The following is a 27,840-nucleotide window of genomic DNA, read 5'->3' on the forward strand; positions in this document are numbered from 1 at the left end:
CTATGATGGCAGGGCTTAGCTTAGTGAGCAAAGGTATGGAGTAAGACGTCTTTTTCAGAGCTCCTGCAGAATCTACCATATTTTCTTATAAAAACAGCTATTTCGGCATCAAGTCCAGCATTGAAGCTCACCAAGGACACCATAACTCGATGTACATAGTCAGAATCGAGTTTGTATGGCAGAAAAGCTCCAAAAATACAAATATGGCAGTAGTGCCAGTGCTCCGCGGCCTGCAAGAAACACGAGGCAGCACACACCCGACAGCCAAGTTCAAACCTCACCCACCCGGAGTGAAAGCCCAGGTATGGCCTCTGAAGAAATGAAGGCAGACATTTTATCTTCCTTGAGGAGAGAAATCTCTACAGTCATAAGAATAACAATAACAATAACTTTATTCATCCCCAAGCGGAAATTCAATTATCTGTCAGCTCATCTATTATATGTCAAAGAATTATAAAGCCTGATGGCTGTTGGTATATGGGATCTTCTGTATCTCTCTGTCCTGCATCGAAGAGAGAGGAGTCGTTCACCACAGTTTTTTTGGTCCATCATGGTGTTGTGGAGTGGATGATCTGGGTTGTTCATGATGGCCTCGAACATCTTCAGTGTGCATCTCTCCACCACCTCCTCCAATGTGTCCAACCTGACTCCAATCACAGAGCCAGCTCTTTTGACTAGTTTGTCCAGCCACCTTGCATCTTTGTGTCTGATGCTTCCTCCCCAGGAGAGTATAGCATAAAACAACACACTTGCCACCACAGACTGATAAAACATCTGCAGCATCTTACTAAAGATGTCGAGAGATCTGAGCTTCCTCAAGAAAAAGAGGTGGCTCTGCCCCTTTTTGTAGAGAGCGTCTATGTTTAGGGACCAGTCCAACTTGTTATCCAGGTGTACACCTAGATACTTACAGTATAGCTTGGCACCACCTCGATGTCCACCTCACAGGTATTCACTGGCTGAAGAGGGGGCTTGGACCTGCGGAAATCTATGATCATTTCCTTGGTCTTTGAGACAGTTCTTTTGACTCCAGTCACTTAAGGCTTTTATCAGGTCCCTATATTCAGACTCCTGCCCATTCCTGATACACGCCACAATAGCAGTGTCGTCCGAGTATTTCTGGATGTGGCAGGACTCAGAGTTGTATTTGAAGTCCGCCGTGAACAGGAATGGAGCCAGGACAGTCCCTTGTGGAGCCCCCGTGCTGCTCATTAATGTCCCAGAAACACAGTTCCCCAACCTGACATACTGTGGCCTTCTTGTCAGGTAATCTGTGATCCAGGATATAAAGGAAGGATCCACTGCCATCTCTGTGAGCTTGTCTTTAAGTATGTTGGGTTGGAGTTGGTGTTGAATGCGCTTGAAAAATCAAAGAACATGATTCTCACATAAACGCCAGGTTCCTCCAGATGAGCTAGGGCACGGTGAAGCATGTAGAGGACAGCATCGTTCACTCCAGTGTGTTGTTTGTATGCAAACTGCCAGGAGCTGAGTTTGTCTTTGACCTCAAGTCTCAGTAGGCCTAGTTTCAGCCACTCCAAGGTCTTCATGATGTGCGAAGTGAGGGCTACTGGTCTGAAGTCATTAAGTTCAGCTGGACATTTAATTTTTGGTACCAGCACAACACAGGAAGTCTTCCACAGTGCTGGCACCCGCCCCAACTGTAGACTGAGGTTGAAGATCTTGTGGAGAGGTTGACACAGTTGGGCAGCACTCTTTGAGGAGCCTTGGACACACACCATCTGGGCCAGCAGCCTTTCCAGAGCAAAGTCTTCCCAGCTCCAACCTCACCCCCATCTCTGTGACAGACAAGGGTGGAGGCACAGGTGTAAGGGGGGAGGGGGGGGGGGGGGGTAGCTGCCACATTGGAGTTGTACACAAGCTGTGGAGGTGGAGGTGATGGAGGAGGAGGTGGAGGGGGAGGAGGAGGAGGAGGAGCAGTATTGTAAGCGGGAGTGGCTGCCGTATTGGATCAATTGAAGAACCGATTGAGTTCATCAGCTCTTTCTGCATCACCCACCACTGGCTGTCTTTCTTGTTGTTGTAACCAGAGATGGTGTTGACTCCTCAACATTTCACGGATGTTGCTGTGTTGTAGATTCCTCTCCAGTTTATTTTTGTATTCCACCTTTGCCATCTTAAGTCTCTTCTTCAACTCATGTTGCACTTGTTTGAGCCGTGCTTTGTCACCATCTCTAAAAGCTGCCTTCTTCTCATTGAGGATTGCCTTTATGTCACTGGTAATCCAAGGTTTGTTATTGTGGAAACAGCATTCTTTGTAGGTATGACTGTGTCTCTACAGAAGTTGATGTAATCAGTAAAACAGTCCACCTGTCTATCAATGTCCATGATGTTCTCCTCTGTTTCCAGCAGCACATCCCAGTCTGTGCATTCAAAAATATCTCTTAGAACCTCAGTAGCCTCTGGTGTCCATTTCCTGACTGTGAGTTTAGTTGCAGGCTGCCTCCACACACAGGGTTTGAGAATTCAGATACAAATTCAGAATACGGGCCAGGAGCACGGTACACTATAACAAATAAAAGTGGCTGCGAGGTTTTCCAGGTCGGATATAAAAGACTAAGAACGAGGCTTTCAAATGAATTATAATCTAGTTTAGGTTTAGGGCTGATAAACAGACTAGAGTTAAAAATGGCTGCAACTCCCCCTCCTCAGCCGTTGCCTCGAGGAATGTGGGTATTATTATGAATGGGAGGAGTGGACTCATTAAGACTAACATATTCATCTTGACACAGCCAGGTTTCAGTGAGACTGAGTAAATCAATATTATTATCTGATATTAATTTGTTTACTAACACTGCTTTAGACGATAGAGACCTGATATTTAACAGTCCGCATTTAATTCTCCTGTTTCATCTTTCTGTCACAGAAGAGGTTTTAATTTTTATGAGGTTGTTATGCACAACTCCTCTTTGTTTAATTTTAGATTTAAATAATTTAGGTGGTCGGGGGACAGACACCGTTTGTATAAAACTATGAAAACTATGGCTGGGTAACTGAACTAGAAGCTCAGAGAGGCGTATAGGAGTGCGACTCTCTGTCCTGGTCTCAACTCTGGGTTGTCAGGGATTTAAATTACTAATAAATATTTCCAGGTTCCTAGAAATGAGAGCAGCTCCATCCAAAGTGGGATGAATGCCGTCTCTCCTAATAAGACCAGGTTTTCCCCAGAAAGTTTGCCAATTATTAACGAAACCCACATTGTTTGCTGGACAACACCTGGACAGCCAGCGATTAAATGATGACATGCGGCTAAACATGTCATCACTGGTCAGATTTGGGAGGGGTCCAGAGAAAACTACGGAGTCCGACATCGTTTTTGCATATTCACACACCGAGGCAATATTAATTTTAGTGACCTCCGATTGGCGTAACCAGGTGTCATTGCCGCCGACGTGAAAAACAATCTTACTGAATCTACGTTTAGCTTTAGCCAGCAGTTTTAAATTTGATTCAGTGTCGCCCGCTCTGGCCCCAGGGATACATTTGACTATGGCCGCTGGTGTTGCTAACTTCACGTTTCTCAGAATAGAGCTGCCAGTAACCAGAGTTTTATCCTCAGCGGGTGTGTCGCTGAGTGGGGAAAAGCGGTTGGAAACGTGAACAGGCTGGTGGGGAGCCGTGGGCTTCAGCTTGGAGCTGTGCTTCTGGCGAACCGTAACCCAACCTCCCGGCTAACACATGATAACTTTTTTTTCTTTCACCCTGTTCTTTTCCTCCTTATCTTAGCACACTCAAAGCACAATCAAACTCAAACTAGACTGTGCACTTTTGCTGCTTGCCTTAGTGGCTAGGGACTAGGTCCCACTGTACTACTGTCAATGTTAGTTAATTATAGTTTTACTACGTGTTGTGTTCTTCTTGTTCTGATCCTCCTATTCCCCGAGGATCCTGCGTTAAATGCAGGAACAACAATGTTATCATTCCTTTTTCCTATCCAGATTCCTACTACTTTTATTGATGTTAAAAATTCTTGGTACAGTTGTAGTAAATATTTTTACTTATTCCACTCCTTCTGGTGTCACTATTGGGCTCCACTCCTCATAACTCGCGTGACAAAGTATACTACCCAAGCATGGATTGATTGTTTCTGCTCGCCATCTCTTTCTCCTAGCTTGCAATATCAGGGAATTAAGACATAAACTGTAAATTGTAAGTAATGGACACACTATTATAAGCTATAATGTTAAGGGTCTTCATAGTCCTGTTAAAAGAGAAAATTTTACACCAACTGAAATGAGTCAACTGTCAAATAGCATTCCTACAGGAAACCCATTTATCTGACGTGGAACATGAAAAGCTAAGGAAATCCTGGGCAGACGAAATATACTATTCCTCACACCGATCGGGCAGGAAGAGGGGGAGTATCCATTCTTAAACACAGACAAATACATTTCACTCAAACATCACTACATAGAGATACTGAGGGGAGATATATCTTGGTTAATGGACTAATTGATGGCATAGAAGTGTCCCTCATAAATGTATATGCACCCAACGAGGATGATCCTAGTTTCATCACAACACTGTTTACTATGATATTACGATACAGCTCTGGTTTGTTATTGATGGGAGGAGATTTTAACTGTGTGTTGTCGCAACTAATGGACCAACAACCTGCCTCTAAAGCTCCTGTATCCAGAATGAGTAAAGTACTTAAGTATCAATCTATAGAAGCAGGCCTTGCGGATGTATGGAGGAGTAAATTTCCAAGAAGTAGGAACTTCACTTTCTATTCAAGCAGACACATTATTATTATGTGTCTATTATTATAATTATAATTATAATTATTATTATTATTATTCAAGGACTGATCTCTTCTTTACACCTCAGGTAGAATTACATAGGATTGCAAACATTGAGATACTGCCTATTACCATCTCTGATTATGCACCTGTTTTATTAAAGTGGGACATAGGCCATAGATGGAGACTTAATGCATCTCTCCTTGATGACAAAATATTTAACTCCTTCATCACAGCAGAGCTCAAGAGCTATTTGGATATCAATGCCTCACCTGAAACAACACCTCTTATACTGTGGGATTGTGCAAAAGCATACATTAGGGGGTGCATTATCTCCTTTACATCTGATAGGAAAAAGGAGAGGGATGATAAAGAACATGAGTTAGAAGATAAAATAAAAGAACTAGAACATAAACACAAACAATCCACTCCGACTAGTCTCACAAAGGATTTAAATGCAGCTCGCAGAGAACTTAATAATCTTCTAACAGACAAGATTGAGGGAAACTTAAGATTCACTAATCAAAGATACTACGAATATGGTAACAGGGCAAGTAGATTATTGGCATTTAGATTGAGGAAACGCCAATCATCTAATACAGTACAGAGAATAAAATCACAAGCTGCCTACATCACAAAACTGAATAAAATAGCTAAATCCTTTGTAGAGTTTTACAAATCCTTATATAACAATACAGATACGTGTTCTGATGATGTAAAAATCAGAGTTCCTAAACCGCATAAAATTGACCTAACTGTCAGAACCAACAACTAAGGAGTTAGATGAATATATATCCCATTCCTATATATATATATATAGAGAGAGAGAGAGAGAGAGAGAGAGAGAGGAATGGGAGATTAAGCAGGTGATCTCAACACTCAAAAACAACAAAAGCCCCGGGCCAGATGGATATGTTAATGAATTTTACAAAACTTTTAAAGATCTACTGTCTCCCCTATTGTTAAAAGCATATCATTATGCATTAGAATCTAAAACTATGGCAACATCCTGGACAGAGGCAACTATTGTAGTAATACACAAAAAGAGTAAAGACCCCACTGAACGCCAGTCCTACAGACCAATATCATTATTGAATGCTGATCTGCGTATACTCACAGCAATTCTAGCCAGACGAGTTAATCAGATAATCACCCAAATTATTCATACTGATCAGACTGGATTTATTACTGGAAGATACTATGGAGTTAATTTACGGCGCCTACTAAATATAATATCCCATCAAAAAGATCAGCAATCACAATCAATGATTTTATCTCTGGATGTTCAAAAGGCATTTGACAGACCGGGTCTCATGGCAATATTTATTTCTGACATTAAAGCGGTTTTAATTTGGCCCTAATTTTATAAATTGGATACAAACATTATACTCATCTCCACAGGCGGCTATTAAAGTCAATGGGTATAGATCAGAGAGGTTTACATTGTAACGAGGATGCAGACAAGGCTGCTCTCTATCACCCCTGCTGTTCGCCATTAGCATCGAACCGCTGGCCCAGCTTATCAGAGACAGTGATAATATAAAAAGAATTGTTATAAATAAAGAAGAGCATAAAATATCATTATATGCGGACGATGTATTACTTTACCTGACAAAACCAACATCAACAATACCACACTGCTATTTTCTTCAAAACACATTAAATAGGTCATAAAAGTATTCCTCAAAATGTGTAAAAAAAAAAAAAAAAAGCCTTTCAACCATTTACAATTGAATTGTGGAGCTAGGCTTCACAAACTGTGTTTCTAGGTTTCTGTGTTCTGGATTTAGTGGGCGGGCCTTAAATCATAGCCGCATTACGTAATGGAGCTATCCCTGCTACAAACACGCCCCCTGATGCTGTAGCAGTATAAATAGAGGGAATCACCTTGTTGTTTACAAATACAGTGCCCTCCAAAAGTATTGGAACAGTGAGGCCAATTCCTTTATTTTTGTTGTAGACTGAAAATATTTGGGTTTGACATCAAAAGATGAATATGGGACAAGAGATCAACATTTCAGCTTTTATTTCCAGGTATTTACATCTGGATCTGATACACAACTTAGAAGATAGCACCTTTTGTTTGAACCCACCCATTTTTCATGAGAGCAAAAGTATTGGAACATGTGACTGACAGGTGTGTTTTGTTGCCCAGGTGTCTCCCAATTACATTGATTATTCAAACAATAAATAGCACTGGATGTCTGAGCTCAGTTTCAGATTGGGTACGATAGGTTTTGCCTGTGCAGACTGCATTTAGAGGTGGAACCAACATGAAAACCAGAGAGCTGTCTATGGGTGAAAAAGAAGCAATTGTGAATCTGAGAGAAGATGGACAATCAATCAGAGCCATTGCACAAACATTGGCCATAGCCAGTACAACCATTTGGAATGTCCTGAAGAAGAAAGAAACCACTGGTGTACTAAGCAACAGACGTCGAACAGGTAGACCAAGGAAAACATCAGCAGTTGATGACAGAAACATTGTGAGAGCTGTAAAGAAAGACCCTAAAACAACTGTTAGTGACATCAGCAACAACCTCCAGAGGGCAGGAGTGAAGGTATCACAATCTACTGTTTGCAGAAGACTTCATGAACAAAAGTACAGAAGCTACACCAGAAGATGCAAACCACTCATTAGCAAGAAGAATAGGAAGGCCAGGCTGGAATTTGCCAAAAGGTACAGAGATGAGCCTCAAAAATTCTGGGAAAAAGTTTTATGGACTGATGAGACAAAGATTAACTTTTTCCAAAGTGATAGAAAGGCGAAAGTTTGGAGAAAGAAAGGATCTGCTCATGATCCCAAACATACAAGCTCATCTGTGAAACACGGTGGAGGGAATGTCATGGCTTGGGCTTGCATGGCTTCTTCTGGGACGGGCTCTTTCATCTTCATTGATGATGTAACACATGATGGCAGCAGCAAAATGAACTCAGAAGTCTACAGAAACATTTTGTCTGCTAATTTAAAGAAAGATGCAACCAAACTGATTGGGAGATCCTTCATCATGCAGCAAGATAATGACCCAAAACACACTGCCAAAACAACAAAGGAGTTCATCAGGGGCAAGAAGTGGAAGGTTTTAGACTGGCCAAGTCAGTCTCCAGACTTAAACCCAATAGAGCATGCATTTTACCTGCTGAAGAGGAGACTGAAGGGAGTAACCCCCCAAAACAAACAACAACTGAAAGAGGCTGCGGTGAAAGCCTGGAAAAGCATCACAAAAGAAGAATGCAAAAGTTTGGTGATGTCAATGGGTCACAGGCTTGATGCAGTTATTGAAAGCAAAGGATTTGCAACTAAATATTAAGTCTCATTCACTTTAATCTATTTTAAGTTTATATGTTCCAATACTTTTGCTCACCTAAAAATGTTGTGTTCCATTACAAATAATGCTATCTTCTAAGTTGTGTATCAGATCCAGATGTAAATACCTGGAAATAAAAGCTGAAATGTTGATCTCTTGTCTCATATTCATCTTTTGATGTCAAACCCAAATATTTTCAGTCTACAACAAAAGTAAATGAATTGGACTCACTGTTCCAATACTTTTGGAGGGCACTGTACTTCCGGGTAGAAAACCAGCAGAGTTTAGCTATATATATACATATACATCTAAAGAAGGTATTAAATACCTTGGCATATATATTCCCCCCTTTTTACATAATTTGTATGAAGCTAACTATGGTAAAATGATTCGGTGCATTACTAGTGATTTGGAACGATGGTCTGTGCTACCCCTCTCCCTGATTGGTTGTGTTGAAAGTATCCGTATGAATGTTCTGCCAAGGCTGCTTTATTTATTTCAGATGTTACCTGTAGAAATTCCAAAGTCAACTTTTGATAAGCTGGATAAAATAATTTCACATTTCATATGGCAAAAAAAGCGCCCTAGAATTAGACTTAAAACCTTACAGTTATCTAAACTAGATGGTGGTCTTAAGCTTCCAAACTTGGTGTCAACTTGATGTTGATATGTTTAGTGTTGTGCAGTGGCGGCTGTTGCCAAATTTCTCGGGGGGGGGGGGGGGGGGGGCAATTGTTGTGATGATGGCTGAGGTGACCCGTTCAATGGGTAAATTTGAATTAATGTGGCTCTACAATGACTGAACAATCCACTGTGGTCATCAACAGAATAATTTTCATCAGTTTGCCCACACAAATACCTTTGAATGTAAACAGAGACCTGTTTTACCATTAATCAAATAAAACTGAGTAAGGTATTCACTGAGTCATTGTCAGTCTTAATCAGAAAACATTTTATTATAGCTAAGTGGAAATTAATTTTGTGTTCTGATTAAAGAAATAAATGCAGGCATCCCCTACAACTTAATACAATGCACATCACATAGTATCACTGCTCTTTGACCTGACCTGAACATTTTTTGTTGTTGTTTTTCAGTTTCAGTTATATACTGGAGGGGGGAGGGGGGCACGTGTCCCCCTCAATGTATATGGTGACTACTGCCCTGTCAGCATGCATAATTAGGCTACAGTTGTCTGGGTATGTAAAGGAGAAGTGGCTGGTCTTGTCATACAAAGTTTGATGGAGTGTCAACTGGACAATCTGGAGATAACTGCATCTTGAAAGCCGGACTACAAATGTGGATAGACAGGGAGAAACACACGCAAGCCCAAGACGTGGTAAGATACGATATTCCTCACTATATGAAGTGACTGATAACAAGATCTGTATAATGGATTGTAAAGAAATTTGTCAGTTTTCATTTTGTAGACAATTTATCTGTATGTATAGCGTGATGTGATGACAGCACAATGATGTGTGTGATATTACATGAAAGCTCTGCTCCTGCGCTTTCATGTGGTATGCGTGGCATTTCTGTGCGAGCCTGCATTCGCGAGTAATCCATCCAAGAGTAATGTGTGTGCAAAGCTGTAGGAAAGCTCTGTTATACATCATTTTAGTATAACTTTATCATTTTTTTCTTCGCTGTGAAAACATTGGACTACCGACAAGTGTCCAACAAAGCTGCAGTTCCGCTGTTTCATGTGATATGCGTGGCTTCTCGCTAACGGTCATGGAGAAAATCCATAGAGAGGAACGCACAGGTGTGAATTTGGGCGCGCCATGTGTCGTTTTCTTTTTAACCTATATGGTTAAAAAACCTCTTGGATCAACTGGAAACGTTAGCCATGTTGATCTTGAATGTGACCGCTACGCAGTGGCGCTGCTTCATGTGATGTCGGAATAATCGGAAAAATGAGTTTCCGACCGTAAAGCAATATTTCAGTGGAAACAGTTGACGACATGTTTTTTAAACATTTTGAGTGATAAAATACAACACATCTTCTTTGTAATGTCCATGATGTCTCCACATTACCGCCTAAACGCTCATGAACACACAATGAAGTAAGAACGACTTCCCGACAAGGGAAATCGGACCATCCGAGGAGCACATGAATGATACTTGGTGGTTTACGTATGACGAAAACACGGGCCAAGCCCTCCCGGAACTCATAGAGATTGCATTGGAGAGCCTGTGTGCTGAAAGTTTGCGCTACCCACTCAGACAGACTAGTCTGATGAACTAAGCCTCTCACTCTTAATGACCTACCCTGGCAAAACATTCTACTCAGGTCAGATATGTGTAAGAAGCAGACATACAGCCTATATAAATGTAATTATAAGTAGAGTAGCTCATTCTGTCAGGTAGGAAATATCTATCAGCATGGACTATTACCTCTATAAATGTGGTTATAAGTAGAGTAGCTCATTCTGTCAGGTAGGAAATATCTATCAGAATGGACTATTACCTCTATAAATGTGGTTTTAAGTAGAGTAGCTCATTCTGTCAGGTAGGAAATATCTATCAGAATGGACTATTGCCTCTATAAATGTAATTAAATATATGGTAGCTCATTCCGTCAGGTAGGAAATATCTATCAGAATGGACTACTACCTATATGTGGTTATAAGTAGAGTAGCTCATTCTGTCAGGTAGGAAATATCTATCAGAATGGACTATTACCTCTATAAATGTAATTAAAAGTATGGTAGCTCAGTCTGTCAGGTAGGAATAGAGTTGCCACCCATCCCGTTTTTCCCAGAATTGTTCTCTTTTTTCATCAGCTGTCCCGGGGGAAAAAAAAAATCTCTCCCGGGACACAATTTGTCCCGTTTTTTGGGGGAAATGCAGCAGCAGCAGGCCAAGGAGTCCATCCAGAATCAGTGCAACAGGCTCAAGAACATCTGTGTCAGAGAGACAGCAAAGAGGTAAGAGGAGCTGTGGGAAGTCCTAACAGTTCACTTAGTATATTTGCACATCCAATCATGTTTTAATTTGTATTTTTTCCATTTATATTTAACCCTATGGGCCCGAACGACGCATAGTGCGTCCAAATTCACACCTGTTCTTCTCTATGGTTTTTCTCTGCGACCGTGCATCATAGCGAGAAGCCACGCATATCACGTGAAACAGCGGAATCGTAGCTTTCCGAGTGTTTTCACAGCGAAAAAAAAAGATAAAGTTACACTAAAATTATCTATAACAGAGCTTTCATACAGCTTTGCACACACAATACTCTTGGATGGATTACTCGCGAATGCAGGCTCGCACAGAAATGCCACGCATATCACATGAAATCGCAGGACCAGAGCTTTCCAATGATACCACACACATCATTGTGCTGTCATCCCATCATGCTATAAATACTGATCAATTGTCTACCAAATAAAATCCTGACGAATTTCTTTACAACCCATTATACAGATCTTGTTATCAGTCACTTCATATTAGTGTTGCACGGTATACCGGTACTAAAATAGTACCGCGGTACTAGAGTATTCCAAACGGTACTATACTGCATTTGGAAAATACCGGTACTTTTTAAATTGATTCAATTCATTAATTTATTTAATTCATTTATGCACACAAACGCCTTTCTTGTTCCTATTGGAGCACATACTGCGCAAATGGTGTGTATGACAACACCTGTATCAACATTCGCAGCTGGTGCAAGTGAAAAAGACAAGAGAAAGTCTGCCTCACAAAGGGAGACATCACGAGACAACACAAACTTGGTGAAACATTTGAGCAACCAAACCGTGATGTCCGTGCCGAGGTACTTACCGAACCATGATTTTTTGGTACCGTTACACCCCTACTATTTATTGTTCTAAAGGTTTGTATCCAAAAGGACTTTTCCTTAGGAAAAGTACCGAAAAGTATCAATATTCATATTGGTATCGGTACCGAAACAAATATTTTGGTATCGTGACAACACTACTTCATATAGTGAGGAATATCATATCTTACCACGTCTTAGGCTTGCGTGTGTTTCTCCCTGTCTATCCACATTTGTAGTCCGGCTTTCAAGATGCAAATATCTCTATATTGTCCAGTTGACACTCCATCACACTTTGTATGACAAGACCAGCCACTTCACCTTTGTGCACCCAAACAACTGAGGCCTAATTATGCATGCTGACAGGGCCGTAGTCACCATATACATTGAAGGGGACATGTGCCCCCCCCCCAGTGCCCAATTTTTTTTTTACTGCAATCAAAGTGGCAAATATTATCTTGGAGGACACCATTGCACTTGGTTGACTATTTTTCTGTTATCTTAGATGTAAATATTGCATGTTTCTTTCAGATAAAACACATTTTTGACTTGTGAATGAGTCAGTGGAATTTCTTGCAATAATGAAAAAATACTGGCAATCATGTCCGCCTGTCACAAACCACATGTTTTGGACAGCTGTGAAATGACAGAATGTCCCAGCATCATGGTTCTTATATTGCCAGATTCCAGAGAGTCTCCCCTCTTCATATATGGCAGAATATGTCAACTTCCAACTTGCTATGGTGAGATACATGTAAAAATGTAAGAATTTAGTAACACAGATTTGTTTTTTTCATTGATATAAAAATTAATATAAAATACAGGCACATAGAAGGACATGGAATGATGGCAAATCTGGTCTCCTATGTCCGAATTTCATGTTCATTGGTCAGTCTGAACTGATAATAATGGCCGAGCCCTCCGCCTCAAACATTTGGTCGAGTGTCCCTTTTTTTCACAAATCCAAGGCAACCCTAGGTAGGAAATATCTATCAGAATGGACTATTACCTCTATAAATGTAATTAAATATATGGTAGCTCATTCTGTCAGGTAGGAAATATCTATCAGAATGGACTATTAACTCTATAAATGTTATTAAATATATGGTAGCTCATTCTGTCAGGTAGGAAATATCTATCAGAATGGACTATTACCTCTATAAATGTGGTTATAAGTAGAGTAGCCCATTCTGTCAGGTAGGAAATATCTATCAGAATGGACTACTACCTCTATAAATGTGGTTATAAGTAGAGTAGCTCATTCTGTCAGGTAGGAAATATCTATCAGAATGGACTATTACCTCTATAAATGTAATATTATATATGGTAGTTCATTCTGTCAGGTAGGAAATATCTACCAGAATGGACTATTACCTCTATAAATGTTATTAAATATATGGTAGTTCATTCTGTCAGGTAGGAAATATCTATCAGAATGGACTATTACCTCTATAAATGTGGTTTTAAGTAGAGTAGCTCATTCTGTCAGAATGGAGGCAGAGCGCAAAGCTTTCTGATGTTCCTCAGCTGACGCGCTGACGTATTGCGGTAAGCGAGTTGTGTCATTTCCGGTGTTTCTGTGACAGCGTCTCTGTACTGCTCTGGTGAATTCTACTAACCTACTTTCTGCTTTCTCACTTGAGTTGCTTTAATGTCTACTCCAAGTCTTAACCCACACTAGTTCTGTTTAAGCACTTATAGCTCTCCTCCTTTCTACGACTTTCTCGCTAATCTCTTAGCTGTTGTTTGCACGTTACTAGCCTTGGTAGCTACATTAGCTTTACAGTTAGCGATGGCTTCTCCCTCTGCTCTTTCTTGCTCGGTGTGCCAAATGTTCAGTTATGCCCCCTGTAGCCGGTGCGGAGCCACATAGCATAGCCTTAGCCTCTGCTAGCTGTCCTCCGGTAACTCCCGTTCAGCCGGGAGGTTGGGTTACGGTTCGCCAGAGGCACAGGTCCAAGCTGAAGCCCACGGCTCACCACCAGCTTGTTCACGTTTCCAACTGCTTTTCCCCACTCAGCGACACACCCGCTGAGGATAAAACTAGGGTGACCACATTTTGATTTCCAAAAAAGAGGACACTCGGCCGACCGCGACATAGCCTACTTAAATGATACTCGCAGTTTACTCAAAGATGCCTTATCATTTTAATATATTTAAAATGTATGGATAGAAAATTCAGTTATATTACAAAATATTATCTCTCAAAGACAGAAATTCAGATAGGCCTCAATAGGGGACACATACACACTGTGTGGCGATGTGAGCCCGACGGTACCGACGGGTCGGGCCAGGTTTGGTCAAAAATGTAGCTATAAATTGTATTCGGGCTCAGGTCGGATTCGGTCAGCTTTCAGTGAAAATGTAGTGTAAAAATAAATAAAATCCTATTGTCTGTCCTGTTTATTGCTTGGGCACTGTTATTTACGTGACAACACCTGAACATAACACACACAGACACACATTGGCTGGAAGTCTCGGACCTCCAGCCACCCGCCTCTGCCTTGATTAAACGCTGAAAATAAAATAAAAGAGGGAGACAGGTTTTTCCTATTTTATCTTATTTTGTTTTATTTCTCCCTCTCCTCTCGCTGGAAGCGTCGGACCTCCCGCCGCCCGCTCCCACCGCCCGCTCCCACCGCCCGCTCCCGTCTCAAACACGGAGGTCTCACTCTCCGCTGAGCACGCCCGGCCTGTTAAATAGCCTGTAACCGTAACAAGTGTGTGACACAAACTCAGTGCTTTGGTCATTAAATAATGTCGGGCTCAGTTCGGGTTTGGACAGAAATATGCGGCCTGTGCCGCACTCTAACACACACACACACAAACACACGAAAAACCGGACATTATCATCAGTTTATAAAAACCCCCCGGACGCCCCGGACGGGACGTGAAAAGTGGACATGTCTGGGCAAAAGAGGACGTTTGGTCAGCCTAGATAAAACTCTGGTTATTGGCAGCTCTATTCTGAGAAACGTGAAGTTAGCAACACCAGCGGCCATAGTCAAATGTATCCCTGGGGCCAGAGCGGGCGACACTGAATCAAATTTAAAACTGCTGGCTAAAGCTAAACATAGATTCAGTAAGATTGTTATTCATGTCGGCGGCAATGACACCCAGTTACGCCAATCGGAGGTCACTACAATTAATATTGCCTCGGTGTGTGAATATGCAAAAACGATGTCGGACCCCGTAGTTTTCTCTGGACCCCTCCCAAATCTGACCAGTGATGACATGTTTAGCCGCATGTCATCATTTAATCGCTGGCTGTCCAGGTGGTGTCCAGCAAACGATGTGGGTTTCGTTAATAATTGGCAAACTTTCTGGGGAAATCCTGGTCTTATTAGGAGAGATGGCATTCATCCCACTTTGGATGGAGCTGCTCTCATTTCTAGGAACCTGGAAAATTTTATTAGTAATTTAAATTCCTGACAACCCAGAGTTGAGACCAGGACAGAGAGTCGCAGTCCTATACGCCTCTCTGAGCTTCTAGTTCAGTTACCCAGCCATAGTTTTCATAGTTTTATACAAACAGTGTCTGTCCCCCGACCACCTAAATTATTTAAATCCAAAATTAAACAAAGAGGAGTTGTGCATAACAACCTCATAAAAATTAAAACCTCTTCTGTGACAGAAAGACAAAACAGGAGAATTAAATGCGGACTGTTAAATATCAGGTCTCTTTCATCTAAAGCAGTGTTAGTAAACAAATTAATATCAGATAATCATATTGATTTACTCAGTCTCCCTGAAACCTGGCTGTGTCAAGATGAATATGTTAGTCTAAATGAGTCCACTCCTCCCAGTCATAATAATACCCACATTCCTCGAGGCAGCGGCCGAGGAGGGGGAGTTGCAGCCATTTTTAACTCTAGTCTGTTAATCAGCCCTAAACCTAAACTAGATTATAATTCATTTGAAAGCCTCGTTCTTAGTCTTTTACATCCGACCTGGAAAACCTCGCAGCCACTTTTATTTGTTATAGTGTACCGTGCTCCTGGCCCGTATTCTGAATTTGTATCTGAATTCTCAGAGTTTTTATCCAATCTAGTTCTTAAATCATATAAAGTTAATATTGTAGGCGATTTTAACATTCATGTCGACGTTGATAATGACTCCCTGGCTACCGCGTTTATCTCATTATTAGACTTCATTGGCTTCAGTCAGGGTGTACATGAACCCACTCACTGTTTTAACCATACCCTCAATCTAGTTCTGACGTATGGAATTGAAATTGATAACCTAACAGTCTTTCCACAGAATTCCTCGCTATCGGATCATTATTGGATTACTTTTGATTTCTTTTTACTCGATTACACGCCACTCAGCAACAGTTACTATACTAGATGTTTATCAGATAGTGCTGTCGCAAAATTTAAGGAAATGATTACTCTGTCGTTAAATTCAATACCAATTCCTTCAGTAACAGAGGTTTCCCGTGCCGACTTTAACCTCTCCCGAATTGATCATTTTGTTGATAGCGCCGTAGGCTCGCTGCGAAAAACACTCGACTCTGTAGCTCCTCTTAAAAAGAAGTTAACAAAGCAAAGAAAGTTCGCTCCTTGGTATAACTCTCAAACCCGTAAGTTAAAACAAATATCGCAAAAGTTTGAAAGGAATTGGCGATTAACCAAACTGGAAGAATCTCGTTTAATCTGGGCAGACAGTCTCAAAACTTATAAGAGGGGCCTCCGCAATGCCAGAGCAAACTATTACTCAGCTTTAATAGAAGAAAACAAAAATAACCCCAGGTTTCTTTTCAGCACTGTAGCCAGGCTGACTGAGAGTCAGAGCTCTATTGAGCCTTGTATTCCTTTAGCCCTTAGCAGTAATGATTTTATGAGCTTTTTTAATGACAAAATTCTAACTATTAGAGGCATAATTCATGACCTCCTGTCCTCAGATAGTAGGCCTACCTATCTAACCTCAAACACAGCTGTAAGACCTAATATATATTTAGACTGTTTCTCCCCAATTTCTCTTCAAGAATTGACCGCAGTAATTTCTTCATCTAAATCATCAACATGTTTCTTAGACCCCATCCCAACTAGGCTACTTAAGGAGGTCTTACCTTTAGTTAACACTCATATATTAGATATGATCAATATATCCTTAGTAACAGGCTATGTACCACAGTCTTTTAAGGTAGCTGTAATTAAACCTCTACTAAAAAAGCCCACCCTGGATCCAGAGGTGTTAGCCAACTATAGACCAATATCTAATCTTCCCTTTATGTCAAAGATCCTTGAGAAAGTAGTCGCAGACCAGCTGTGTGATTTTCTCCATGATAATTTATTTGAGGAATTTCAGTCAGGATTTAGAGTGCATCATAGCACTGAGACAGCACTAGTTAAAATTCCAAATGACCTTCTGATTGCTTCAGACAAAGGACTCGTCTCTGTACTTGTTTTATTAGATCTTAGTGCGGCGTTTGACACTATTGACCATCAAATTCTGCTACAGAGACTGGAACACTTAATTGGCCTAAAAGGTTCTGCACTAAGCTGGTTTAAATCTTATTTATCTGATCGTTTTCAGTTTGTTGACATTCATAATGAATCATCCTTACATACCAAAGTTTGTTTTGGAGTTCCGCAAGGTTCTGTGCTCGGACCAATCCTATTTATTCTATATATGCTTCCTTTAGGCAACATCATTAGAAATCACTCTATAAATTTCCATTGTTATGCGGATGATACACAGTTGTATTTATCGATGAAGCCAGAAGAAAGTAATCAATTAACTAATCTCCATAACTGCCTTAAAGACATAAAAACCTGGATGAGCACCAATTTCCTGATGTTAAATTCAGACAAAACTGAAATTATTGTTCTTGGCTCCAAACAACTCAGAGACTCTTTATCTAATGACATAGTTTCTCTAGATGGCATTGCTCTGGCCTCTACCACTACCGTAAGAAACCTCGGAGTAACATTTGATCAAGATTTGTCTTTTAATTCTCATTTAAAGCAAACCTCACGGACTGCATTTTTTCATCTGTGTAATATTGCGAAAATTAGGCCTATCCTGATCCGAAAAGATGCAGAAAAATTGGTCCACGCTTTTGTTACCTCAAGGCTGGATTACTGTAACTCTCTATTATCAGGTAGCTCTAGTAAGTCCTTAAAAACTCTCCAGCTAATTCAGAATGCAGCAGCACGTGTACTAACAGGAACTAAGAAACGAGATCATATTTCTCCTGTTTTAGCTTCTCTGCACTGGCTCCCTGTAAAATCCAGAATTGAATTTAAAATCCTACTGTTAACTTATAAAGCTCTAAATGGTCAAGCTCCATCATATCTTAGAGGGCTCATAGTGCCTTATTATCCCACCAGAACACTGCGCTCTGAGAACGCAGGGTTACTCGTGGTCCCTAAAGTCTCCAAAAGTAGATCAGGAGCCAGAGCCTTCAGCTATCAGGCTCCTCTCCTGTGGAATCATCTTCCTGTTACGGTCTGGGAGGCAGACACCATCTCCACATTTAAGACTAGACTTAAGACTTTCCTCTTTGATAAATCTTATAGTTAGGTCCGGCTCAGGCTTTTCTTGTACCAGCCCCTAGTTAGGCTGACTTAGGCCTAGTCTGCCGGAGGACCCCCCATAATACACCGGGCACCTTCTCTCCTTCTCTCTCTCTCTCTCGTATCCTATTACTGCATCTTACTAACTCGGCCATTCTGGATGTCACTAAGTCGGCTTCTTCTCCGGAGCCTTTGTGCTCCACTGTCTCTCAGGTTAACTCATATCGCAGCAGTGCCTGGATAGCGTGACGTGTGTGGTTGTGCTGCTGCCGTGGTCCTGCCAGATGCCTCCTGCTGCTGCTGCTGCTGCAATCATTAGTCATTAGTCATACTTCTACTGTTATTATACACATATGATTATTATCACACATGTATACTGCCAGATACTAATATATACTTTCAACATATTGTACCACAGTAGCCAGAACTATAACGATAATATTATTACTTTCATTAATATTGTTGTAAGCTACTGTCATTACCGTCTGTCCTGCATCTCTCTCTCTCTCTCTCTGTCTCTCTTTCTGTCTCATTGTGTCATACGGATTACTGTTTTACTGTTAATTTATTATGCTGATCTGTTCTGTACGACATCTATTGCACGTCTGTCCGTCCTGGAAGAGGGATCCTTCCTCAGTTGCTCTTCCTGAGGTTTCTATTGGGCTTTATAAATAAAATTGATTGATTGATTGATTGATTGATTGACTACTACCTCTATAAATGTGGTTATAAGTAGAGTAGCTCATTCTGTCAGGTAGGACATATCTATCAGAATGGACTATTACCTCTATGGTTATAAGTAGAGTAGCTCATTCTGTCAGGTAGGAAATATATCTATCAGAATGGACTATTACCTCTATAAATGTGGTTGTAAGTAGAGTAGCTCATTATGTCAGGTAGGAAATATCTATCAGAATGGACTATTACCTCTATAAATGTTATTAAATATATGGTAGCTCATTCTGTCAGGTAGGAAATATCTATCAGAATGGAGTATTACCTCTATAAATGTGGTTATAAGTAGAGTAGCTCATTCTGTCAGGTAGGAAATATCTATCAGAATGGACTACTACCTCTATAAATGTAGTTATAAGTAGAGTAGCTCATTCTGTCAGGTAGGAAATATCTATCAGAATGGACTATTACCTCTATAAATGTAATTAAATATATGGTAGCTCATTCTGTCAGGTAGGAAATATCTATCAGAATGGACTATTACCTCTATAAATGTGGTTATAAGTAGAGTAGCTCATTCTGTCAGGTAGGAAATATCTATCAGAATGGACTACTACCTCTATAAATGTAGTTATAAGTAGAGTAGCTCATTCTGTCAGGTAGGAAATATCTATCAGAATGGACTATTACCTCTATAAATGTGATTATAAGTAGAGTAGCTCATTCTGTCAGGTAGGAAATATCTATCAGAATGGACTACTATAATTATGTTCAAAAGTAGAGTAGCTTATAATAGGCACCCAATACATGTACACACAAACACATTATCACTTAATTTCTTCCTTTTTTTCTTTATTCTTTGCACTTCAAGCAAATGTAAGTTTCCATTTGCAGGAACAGATTTCAGACAGTCATGATGTGCCCATCGGAGACAAATATCGCACTGCACCTGAGGAGAATAATAGTGGTCAGACATTTCTCAATAGAGGATAGAAGACTGAGAGTACTAGTTCATAATATTTCATATTACCAACCGTTTACAGGGACAGAAATGACCATCATACTGTCAATTTCATGTGATGCGTTACATGTAACAGTGGACTTAAATGCATTTGGAACCCTGTATTATCCTCTATGACTAGAAGCATCAATAAATCTTGTTATTTCTATAAATTTTCAGAATTTATATTTATACCATGCTGACATTGTCACTGTCTGTGTCAGGGTTGATCATGTTGCATTCTATGCAGTAGTCTTCAACACTGCCTGTTTGAAAAATACAAGAGACTTAGTAAGTCCATTACACCTTATCTCCAGTATCAGAAAATATAAAAAAAAAATAAACAATGTTGAAATATCCTGTAAGGTTGAGGACCCACCACCATTTTCAATGAGTTTGCAGGCAATGTGTAGTCTGGCAGCCTGCACAGATGCAGGATCGGTCTTCACATCAAAGATCGATCCAGACTGAAGGTATTCCTCCACAAACTGAAAAAATGCACCACTCCAGACTTAGTAAACACTGTATATAGCATTATCATACACCTAATATATTAATTATTTCTAAAATGTCAGTCTTACTTTTAAAATAAGGACTCCACAGCTACTCCCATCCACCTGCAGCTCATGCCCCAGTGTTTCTACTGTCCATGATGCACTGCTTAGTTGGTGCTCTCTCATCCTTAAGAAATTCCTAAAAACATTTAACATTACAATTAGTAGAAAAAAGTGAGCAAAACACAACGATTAGATGACATAATTAAAACAACCATTTGGTAGTATAATATAGAACTTCACAGTGTTTTTGTAGTTTTTTTTTTTTTTTTTAACTGTATGACTTACGCCTGGGACACACAGCCTGTGTGAACCTCAGCAGTGCGTGTGCGTCGCTGAACTGCTGCGTCTCGCACACTTGCAGCGTCCACAGACAGCGTTGCTGCTGCGGCGCTTCTGCTGCCAGCTCTATCTTTCTACTTAGAGTTTTACTTAGAGTAGGCTTTGATAATGGCCATCAATAATAGCACATTTCATATCATTTAATTATAAATTTCATTTATATTTAGTTTAGTCAGAAAATGATTAAGAAGCATGTGCTCAGTTGTTAAAAATAAATAAACTATGTGAGGTGAGAGCGGCTTTCTTTCTGATGGGCATGATGGGGTTTGGTTGGGGCTACTTCTGTCAGCCACATACACTCCTCAAAAAGGACGTTTTTATTATTGATGATATTGCTGAAGCTCCGTGTGTCACTGACTCTCTGTATTGGAGTTCCCCGCCAGAGAGGCTCCCTGCCCTGGCGTGCACCATGCAGGCTGACCCGCAGTGGTGACACTTTATGTCTGTGACATATTCTACAGATGCAGACATTGAAACCACAGTTAAAGGTGTTATGTTGCTGATATGATGTTAATATGACTATCAACAGATCGTTTTCTGTCTATTTCTGCTGAGAACCGCGCGTGTCACGCAGAGAAAATAGGCAAGACCTCGGATCTCTAGATGACGCAGCAGCCACGTGTGAGACGGGCTGCGTGGCTGCTCTAACCTGTTAACATGGGCGCCGAAATGAAAAGCAAGAGGTTCCGCAATGCACATGCACTGCTCACGCAGGCTGTGTGTCCCAGGTGTAAGTTTACAGGGTTTAGCATTAGTTCAGTATGGAAAAGGCAAAGGAAAAGGCAAACAGTTTATATTTTGCATTTCATAACTCAATGCCTCACATAAAATAGAAAGTCACTGGGACTTTCCTGACAGCACTTGTGTGTACTGAGCTAAAACATTTAAATAATTACCTCCAGTTTCTCAAGATTCTCCTGCTGTATCTCTGCTCATTGCTTAAGGGGTCAATAACAAGTAGGGCCTTTCCTGACATTTTCACAATCTGTAACTCATTGCAGTTTATCTGTTTTAGTTGCATATTTATGTGGAATATTGTTAAATATATGAATATTGTTAGATTTACAGACCACAAGAATCCAATGCCCTCCTGTGTTGTATGGACACAGCCACAAATCCCTGTTTGGGATGATCATCTATAAAAGAAAAGTGTTTACACCACAGTTTGTAGCAATATATTGTTTCAATGAATGAAATAAGTGTAGCTCATAAGTTTCACTGTATATGCTCACCTTCCTCACACATCTAAACTGTCCATTAAACAGAGATGTTGACACAACCGAAGACAGCACAAATATGTGGTCCTATAGAAGAGTAAAACATCAACCTACTTAATCTATGAATTTACAACAACTAAAATATATTGTACAAATCTCGTGATATTAATGAAAGTAAGTTTTATCTACACAAAAGAATAAACATTCAGAAAAATATAATACTTGACATTTACCTTCTGTTCTTCTGCAAGGATGTGAAGGTAACTGTCAATCACCTGCATCCAATAGTGAATAAATTAAACACGAGTATTTAATTTATATTTATTTGTATTTGTATTTATTTGTGAGTCCTACCTCATCTGAAAGCCAATTCATCCCTTTAAGTGTCTTTAACGATGAATCATATAGTTTGTATGGTCCCACCACAGCTTCAACCCTGATAACTGCCTCTTCTGACCAAATCTGTAAGACTTGGGGAAAAAAGACTTGCATAGTAAAACCCCAAAATCAACATCTTGCACTAAATACTGGTTTAAGTTTTAAAAGTATTCCAAGTAATATTTGCACCGAAATCTAGTCTGTAACATAACAAAAAATCGACTGTTCTTATGAGCATATTTTAACATTACATTATATAATGCTGAATAACATACTCTTTCTTTCATTTCTTTCCCTTCCAACTTCCTCTTTTCTTTTCCTGAACTTCTTTTTCTTTTCTGCTTCCATCTCCTTTCCTTCCAACCTCCTCTGTTCGCTTTTCCTGACCTTCTTCTTTTCTGCTTCCATCTCCTTTCCTTCCAACTTCCTCTGTTCTCTTTTCCTGACCTTCTTTTCTGCTTCCATCTCCTTTCCTTCCAACTTCCTCTGTTCTCTTTTCCTGACCTTCTTCTTTTCTGCTTGCATCTCCTTTCCTTCCGACCTCCTCTGTTCCCTTTTCCTGACCTTCTTTTCTGCTTCCATCTCCTTTCCTTCCATCTTCCTCTGTTCTCTTTTCCTGGCCTTCTTTTTCTTTTCTGCTTGTATCTCTTTCCCTTTCAACTTCTTCTGTCTTCCTCTGGCTTACTTTAGATTGAATCCACTTGATAACTGATGGTCTAGAAGGCACATCTGACATTTGGTCTCTGGCTTCAAAAGGCGATCCACTGACAGGAAGAATTTCTGCTGTCAGTTGTGATGTTTCTGTGATGTCTTCCTTTAAGTGGCTTCTCTTGTATGGTTTTAGGTTATTTATGTTGTATGTAGTTTTCAGTAAATGACCATCCTGGTTTGTCAGTGACACTTTCTTCCCTGATATGTTGTGAATAGTGTATGGTCCAGAGAAGTCTACTTTTAACATGAACGGACTGTACTTTGTTGATGTATGAATCTTTGATCTCAGGGAGAACAAAGTTGCATCCAAGAAGACATTCCAATCATTTTGATGGGTATTGACAAGCTTTCTGAGGGCCCTTAAAACAGAACTGTAATAAACAATGAACACTCATTGTGTATCCATCATAAGATAAGATGGATACACAACAGCGCAAGTAACATATACACTAATTACCTCTTTATATTGTCATTTGTTTTTTCATCCAGACCGTTTGTCTGTGGATGATAAGCAGCTGTCACACTCCGTTTTATGGACAGCAGGTCACAAAGAGAGCTGTTAATCTAAAATGAATTAATAAATATGTTATATTATTAAACAGCCAGCCAATAGTCCAGAATTAAGAACTGCAACACAATGTTGAAATAGCATTTCCAGTAGGGCTGCGCAATACAGAATTAATTCATATCACAACATTCATCACAATTGATTTTACAGTATACATAGTAGGACTGAAGAAATGAATGATTAGACATAAATTACTGCACAGCCCTGATTAAGAGAGGGGCAGAGCTTTTGTTTGGAGAGCAAAAGTTGGATATTGGCCTCATATACCAAAAGAATTAATGTATATATTTGTTGTCAAAGACTCAGCTCATTAACAAACTCTCTTCCTTGGTCAGAGAGAATTCTGACTGGGCAACTGTGCCTGTAAATGATAGAAACAAGGTTTCTAGCTACTTCCTGAGCAGTTTTAGTTTTTAATGGGAATGCTTTCACCCATGTGGAGAAATAACCTGTGGCTGTCAAAATGTAAATATGGCCATCAGATGTCTTCAGAAGTGGTCCTGTGAGGTCAATACCAAGCAATTCACAGACTGATGAAACCTAACAAAAACAGAATTGGATGTACAGTACAGTATAAACTCCTGTTTGTGGTGATTTAGAAGGACTTGGGGTTATATGTTTTTCAATTTGCCAGAGAGTAAAATGTTTATATACCCTGATTAATGATTTTTCTTTTTTAAATTCTTCAGTAACTCACGTAAACCAAAAAGCTCATTTACCTTAATACTTTCCAGTTTAGCATCAATCACAAGTGGTTTACCAACCCTTTGGCACTGATCACATTCACTGACCTAGAAAAATAAAGAAAAAAAAATAGTGGGTTTGTTGAGGGTAACCATTAAGAAGAGTGAACAGTTTAATGGAAAAATGTAAATGGTTATGGAGTGAGAGTTAGAAAACTAATTGAAGTAGTAACAGTTACATTTGATTATTAAAACTAATAGATGAACAGCTAATCAGGACAGCAGGGCATTGGTTACTGACCCATTTCTCAATGTCAGTAGAGATTCCTGGCCAGTAGAATCGACTGGACAAAGCATTTCTTGTTTTAAAAATCCCGTTGAGGCCTCCAATAGGGCTGCTACGGAATTCACAAAACAGGGTTTTGCACTCTGACTTTGTCCTCACAGCCTTCCTCTGTCCATTAAAAAGTTCCCCATCTGCATCAAGAAAAAAGTAAAGCTATGTTAGGTCTTGTTTTTATGTATTTATATGGAAAAAAAATGATTTCCAACTTTTTGTCATTTTAAAAATGATTTCCAACTTTTTATTTTTCACTTGTTTGGATTAAGTCTTTTACTGGCTGTCAAGCCCTCTTACTGGATATCAGTTATTGATTAGACGCTGCAGCTGAATGGATTGCTCTGCTACTTCACAACATCACTGCAGTTTTATACTGAAGTGGAGACAGATTACAGATTAAACTCAAGTGTATCACTCCCAAGATTTACATTTTATTTGTTTTCTGATTCATCATCTAGTTAAAAATCTGTCAATTGTTTGTCTGATCAACAAAAAGAACCATAAACAACTTTCTTCATTTATTAGAAAGATTTTTCTTTTCATGATCTGTTGTTTCCCCCATTAATTGTTATTATGGATAAAATTAAAGTAAGGGAGAGTCTGTCTGACAGCAGCATTTTAAATACATTTACATTTACATTGTTTATCACATTTATCACATGTGAGACTGAAAAATCCTGAGCGTCAGGTTTGATATGAGTTACATAATTTCCATTTTCATTGAAACATTTTGCCTAAGAAATAATTTCAAGTGTTCAAACACTCTCAGACACTCTAATCATATTCTGGGTTATTAAATAATGAATTCACAATCAGAATATCAATAAAGACAGACTAAAAAAATTAATAGATAATATAAACGCATTCTGCTAGTAGAAATGGATCCTGTGCCTCCAAGCAGGACCCAGGACACAGTGTAAATACAGAATGCAGGTTTTTATTCATGTGCAGGTGTTTGTCAAACAGGTAACAGGCTGCAGAGAGGAAACACTGCTGCTCTGGCAGTGATAACTGTTCACTTTTAGTATTAACACAGTGCACATATATGCAGACACAAACTCCATCAAAAGTCGCTACAGCTGTTAAAGCCGACCGACAGCTGGTGATATAGAAGGTGATAAAGAAGTTACCACTGCTGTGCCATGTGCGTAAATGCGCACATCCTCCTTCTCAGTATGGAGACGCACTTATCGTTTCAGCTGCTGTATAATGTTGCTGTGACACACGGCCAGCTGTTGACAACAAACAGAACATCAGTAGTGATGTTTCTGCGAAATCCTGGATACATTCAGTGACACCTGAACTACATTAAAGTGAGACTCAGACTTTAATCTAACATGTTTCAGACCTGCCTGAGTCACATTAATAGCTGTAGCCTATTTTAATGGACATTTCAGTAGATTATGTTATAGATGCGAAATACTAGAGAAGTAAGTTAAAAGAAGCAAAATAGATGAAAGCTGGTTTGTGACTGTGGAGAGCTCTGTGTGTGCGCACCTCCGTTAATTAAAGACACACAATTTGAGGCTTTTGTGCTCCCTGCAGTTTTCATTATGAAGCAATCTGTGTGCTGAAATGTGGAGAAAAGCCCGAAACACTGGAAACCACTCCGCTCACTCAATCGCAAAACAAGGGCAAATTGCACTCAATTGCAAAACTTTATGGGCGTATTTGTGCCGTCATATCTGTTAGAGATAGTATCTCTGGGATGCTGGCTTGATAGCTCCTTAAGGACAGGGACTCAATATCATTAGCGCAATATCTTTTGTAAATCGGACCTTGAGACGGTACAGATAGCGGTCGCTATCAGCAGCCGCAATCCACTCTGTGAATTCGCCCCTTAGCTAGCTAGCATTTTAGCAACGTCTTTGTCGAGTATATTAGGCTAATCCGAACTGCACCGCTTTCGCATACCCAAAGAGTGCTAGATTCTAGTAGCCTGGTTCCAGACCATAGACCCCGCCCACTCAGCTGAGTAGGCTTGCATCTCTGATCTGGCATACTGCAATGAATTTGCGATTTATCTCGTCCAAACGATGGACAGACCAATGAACGCCAGGGGTGGGGGCGGGTCTAGAGATTAGCCAATCAGCGCCATGCTGATGTCAAGCTGTACGCCGGTGGGTAACTGGTGAGGATAGCAACAATGGCGACCGCTACAGATCCTACAGACCACATTAACGATGCTATCGAGGTATTTCACCACTACTCGCGTTAATGGAGGATCAAATTAAGGAAGCTGCTAAACTGGATTTAACGGCGATGCAGCTGGGCGTGCACGACGACGGAGACATTTTAAACGGGCAATGCTCGCTTGTTTTCGGCACCCCCGACGCATGGATACTAATGACGTCAAATTCTGGGTGAGTCGTTGATCTCTACTAATTGGTTAGGGAAAAATCAATTCCCTCCCCCTTGTAAATCGCCTTCAATGGAGGCGATGTCAGACTGAAGGTTCTGAGAGCTTCAGTCTGACACTCAGGCTAAGATACTAGCAAAACTAGATAAGAAAACGTAACTTTAGGAACTGTATAATTTCGTTTAATTTACCTGTAAAAGACCGCTCTTTCCACCATGAAGATCCCGGGTAGTTAAAATTATGGGCGTGTCCTCTGGAATTTTTTTTCGCTCTGCACATGTGCACACGGTGTTGGTAGGTCATTCTGAAGGCCAATTTCCACCAGATGCGTGTTGGTTGCATCTCCGCTCCGGCACGGCAGTGGAGCCGATAGGATTCCATTCTAGTCAATGTGTGTGTTTCCACCGGCTGCAGCTGTGCTGCGTTCCGGCTCCGTCTCAGCTACGGCATTCCGGAGCCCTCCAGAACAGATACGCAGGACTTCTATTTTTGCCGGACGCCGGAGCACAACGCAGCAATTCAGCACAGAGCAGATCGTGCGGGGCAGGAAGTCCTGCACAGAAACACGATAAAACATCCGGTTAATTTTCAAAATAAAATACACAGTGTTCACGGCGGATCATATTTCCCTGCACTACACCA

General features: G+C 40.3%; 1 protein-coding gene across 1 annotated transcript in view; it reads right to left on the bottom strand.

The window, feature by feature from the left end:
- Nucleotides 1-942: 942 nt before the first annotated feature.
- The window catches only part of LOC117264514 (uncharacterized), a 29,431-nt gene continuing 2,533 nt past the window's right edge, over nt 943-27,840 (bottom strand). Inside the window, exons 2-16 of the mRNA XM_078163010.1 lie at nt 27,390-27,751; nt 24,801-24,976; nt 24,536-24,607; nt 24,266-24,356; nt 23,706-23,812; nt 22,514-22,629; nt 22,393-22,434; nt 22,175-22,246; nt 22,013-22,078; nt 21,839-21,927; nt 20,628-20,739; nt 20,426-20,534; nt 20,242-20,312; nt 19,854-19,995; nt 943-1,271 (exon numbers count right to left, since the gene is read on the bottom strand). Of these exons, the coding sequence (XP_078019136.1) occupies nt 943-1,271; nt 19,854-19,995; nt 20,242-20,312; nt 20,426-20,534; nt 20,628-20,739; nt 21,839-21,927; nt 22,013-22,078; nt 22,175-22,246; nt 22,393-22,434; nt 22,514-22,534 (1,053 nt within the window). The 5' untranslated portion in view covers nt 22,535-22,629; nt 23,706-23,812; nt 24,266-24,356; ... (1 more) ...; nt 24,801-24,976; nt 27,390-27,751. The remainder of the gene's footprint in view (nt 1,272-19,853; nt 19,996-20,241; nt 20,313-20,425; nt 20,535-20,627; nt 20,740-21,838; nt 21,928-22,012; nt 22,079-22,174; nt 22,247-22,392; nt 22,435-22,513; nt 22,630-23,705; nt 23,813-24,265; nt 24,357-24,535; nt 24,608-24,800; nt 24,977-27,389; nt 27,752-27,840) is intronic.

This window comes from Epinephelus lanceolatus, chromosome 20, assembly GCF_041903045.1.
Source record: "Epinephelus lanceolatus isolate andai-2023 chromosome 20, ASM4190304v1, whole genome shotgun sequence".
Classification (NCBI taxonomy): domain Eukaryota; kingdom Metazoa; phylum Chordata; class Actinopteri; order Perciformes; family Serranidae; genus Epinephelus; species Epinephelus lanceolatus.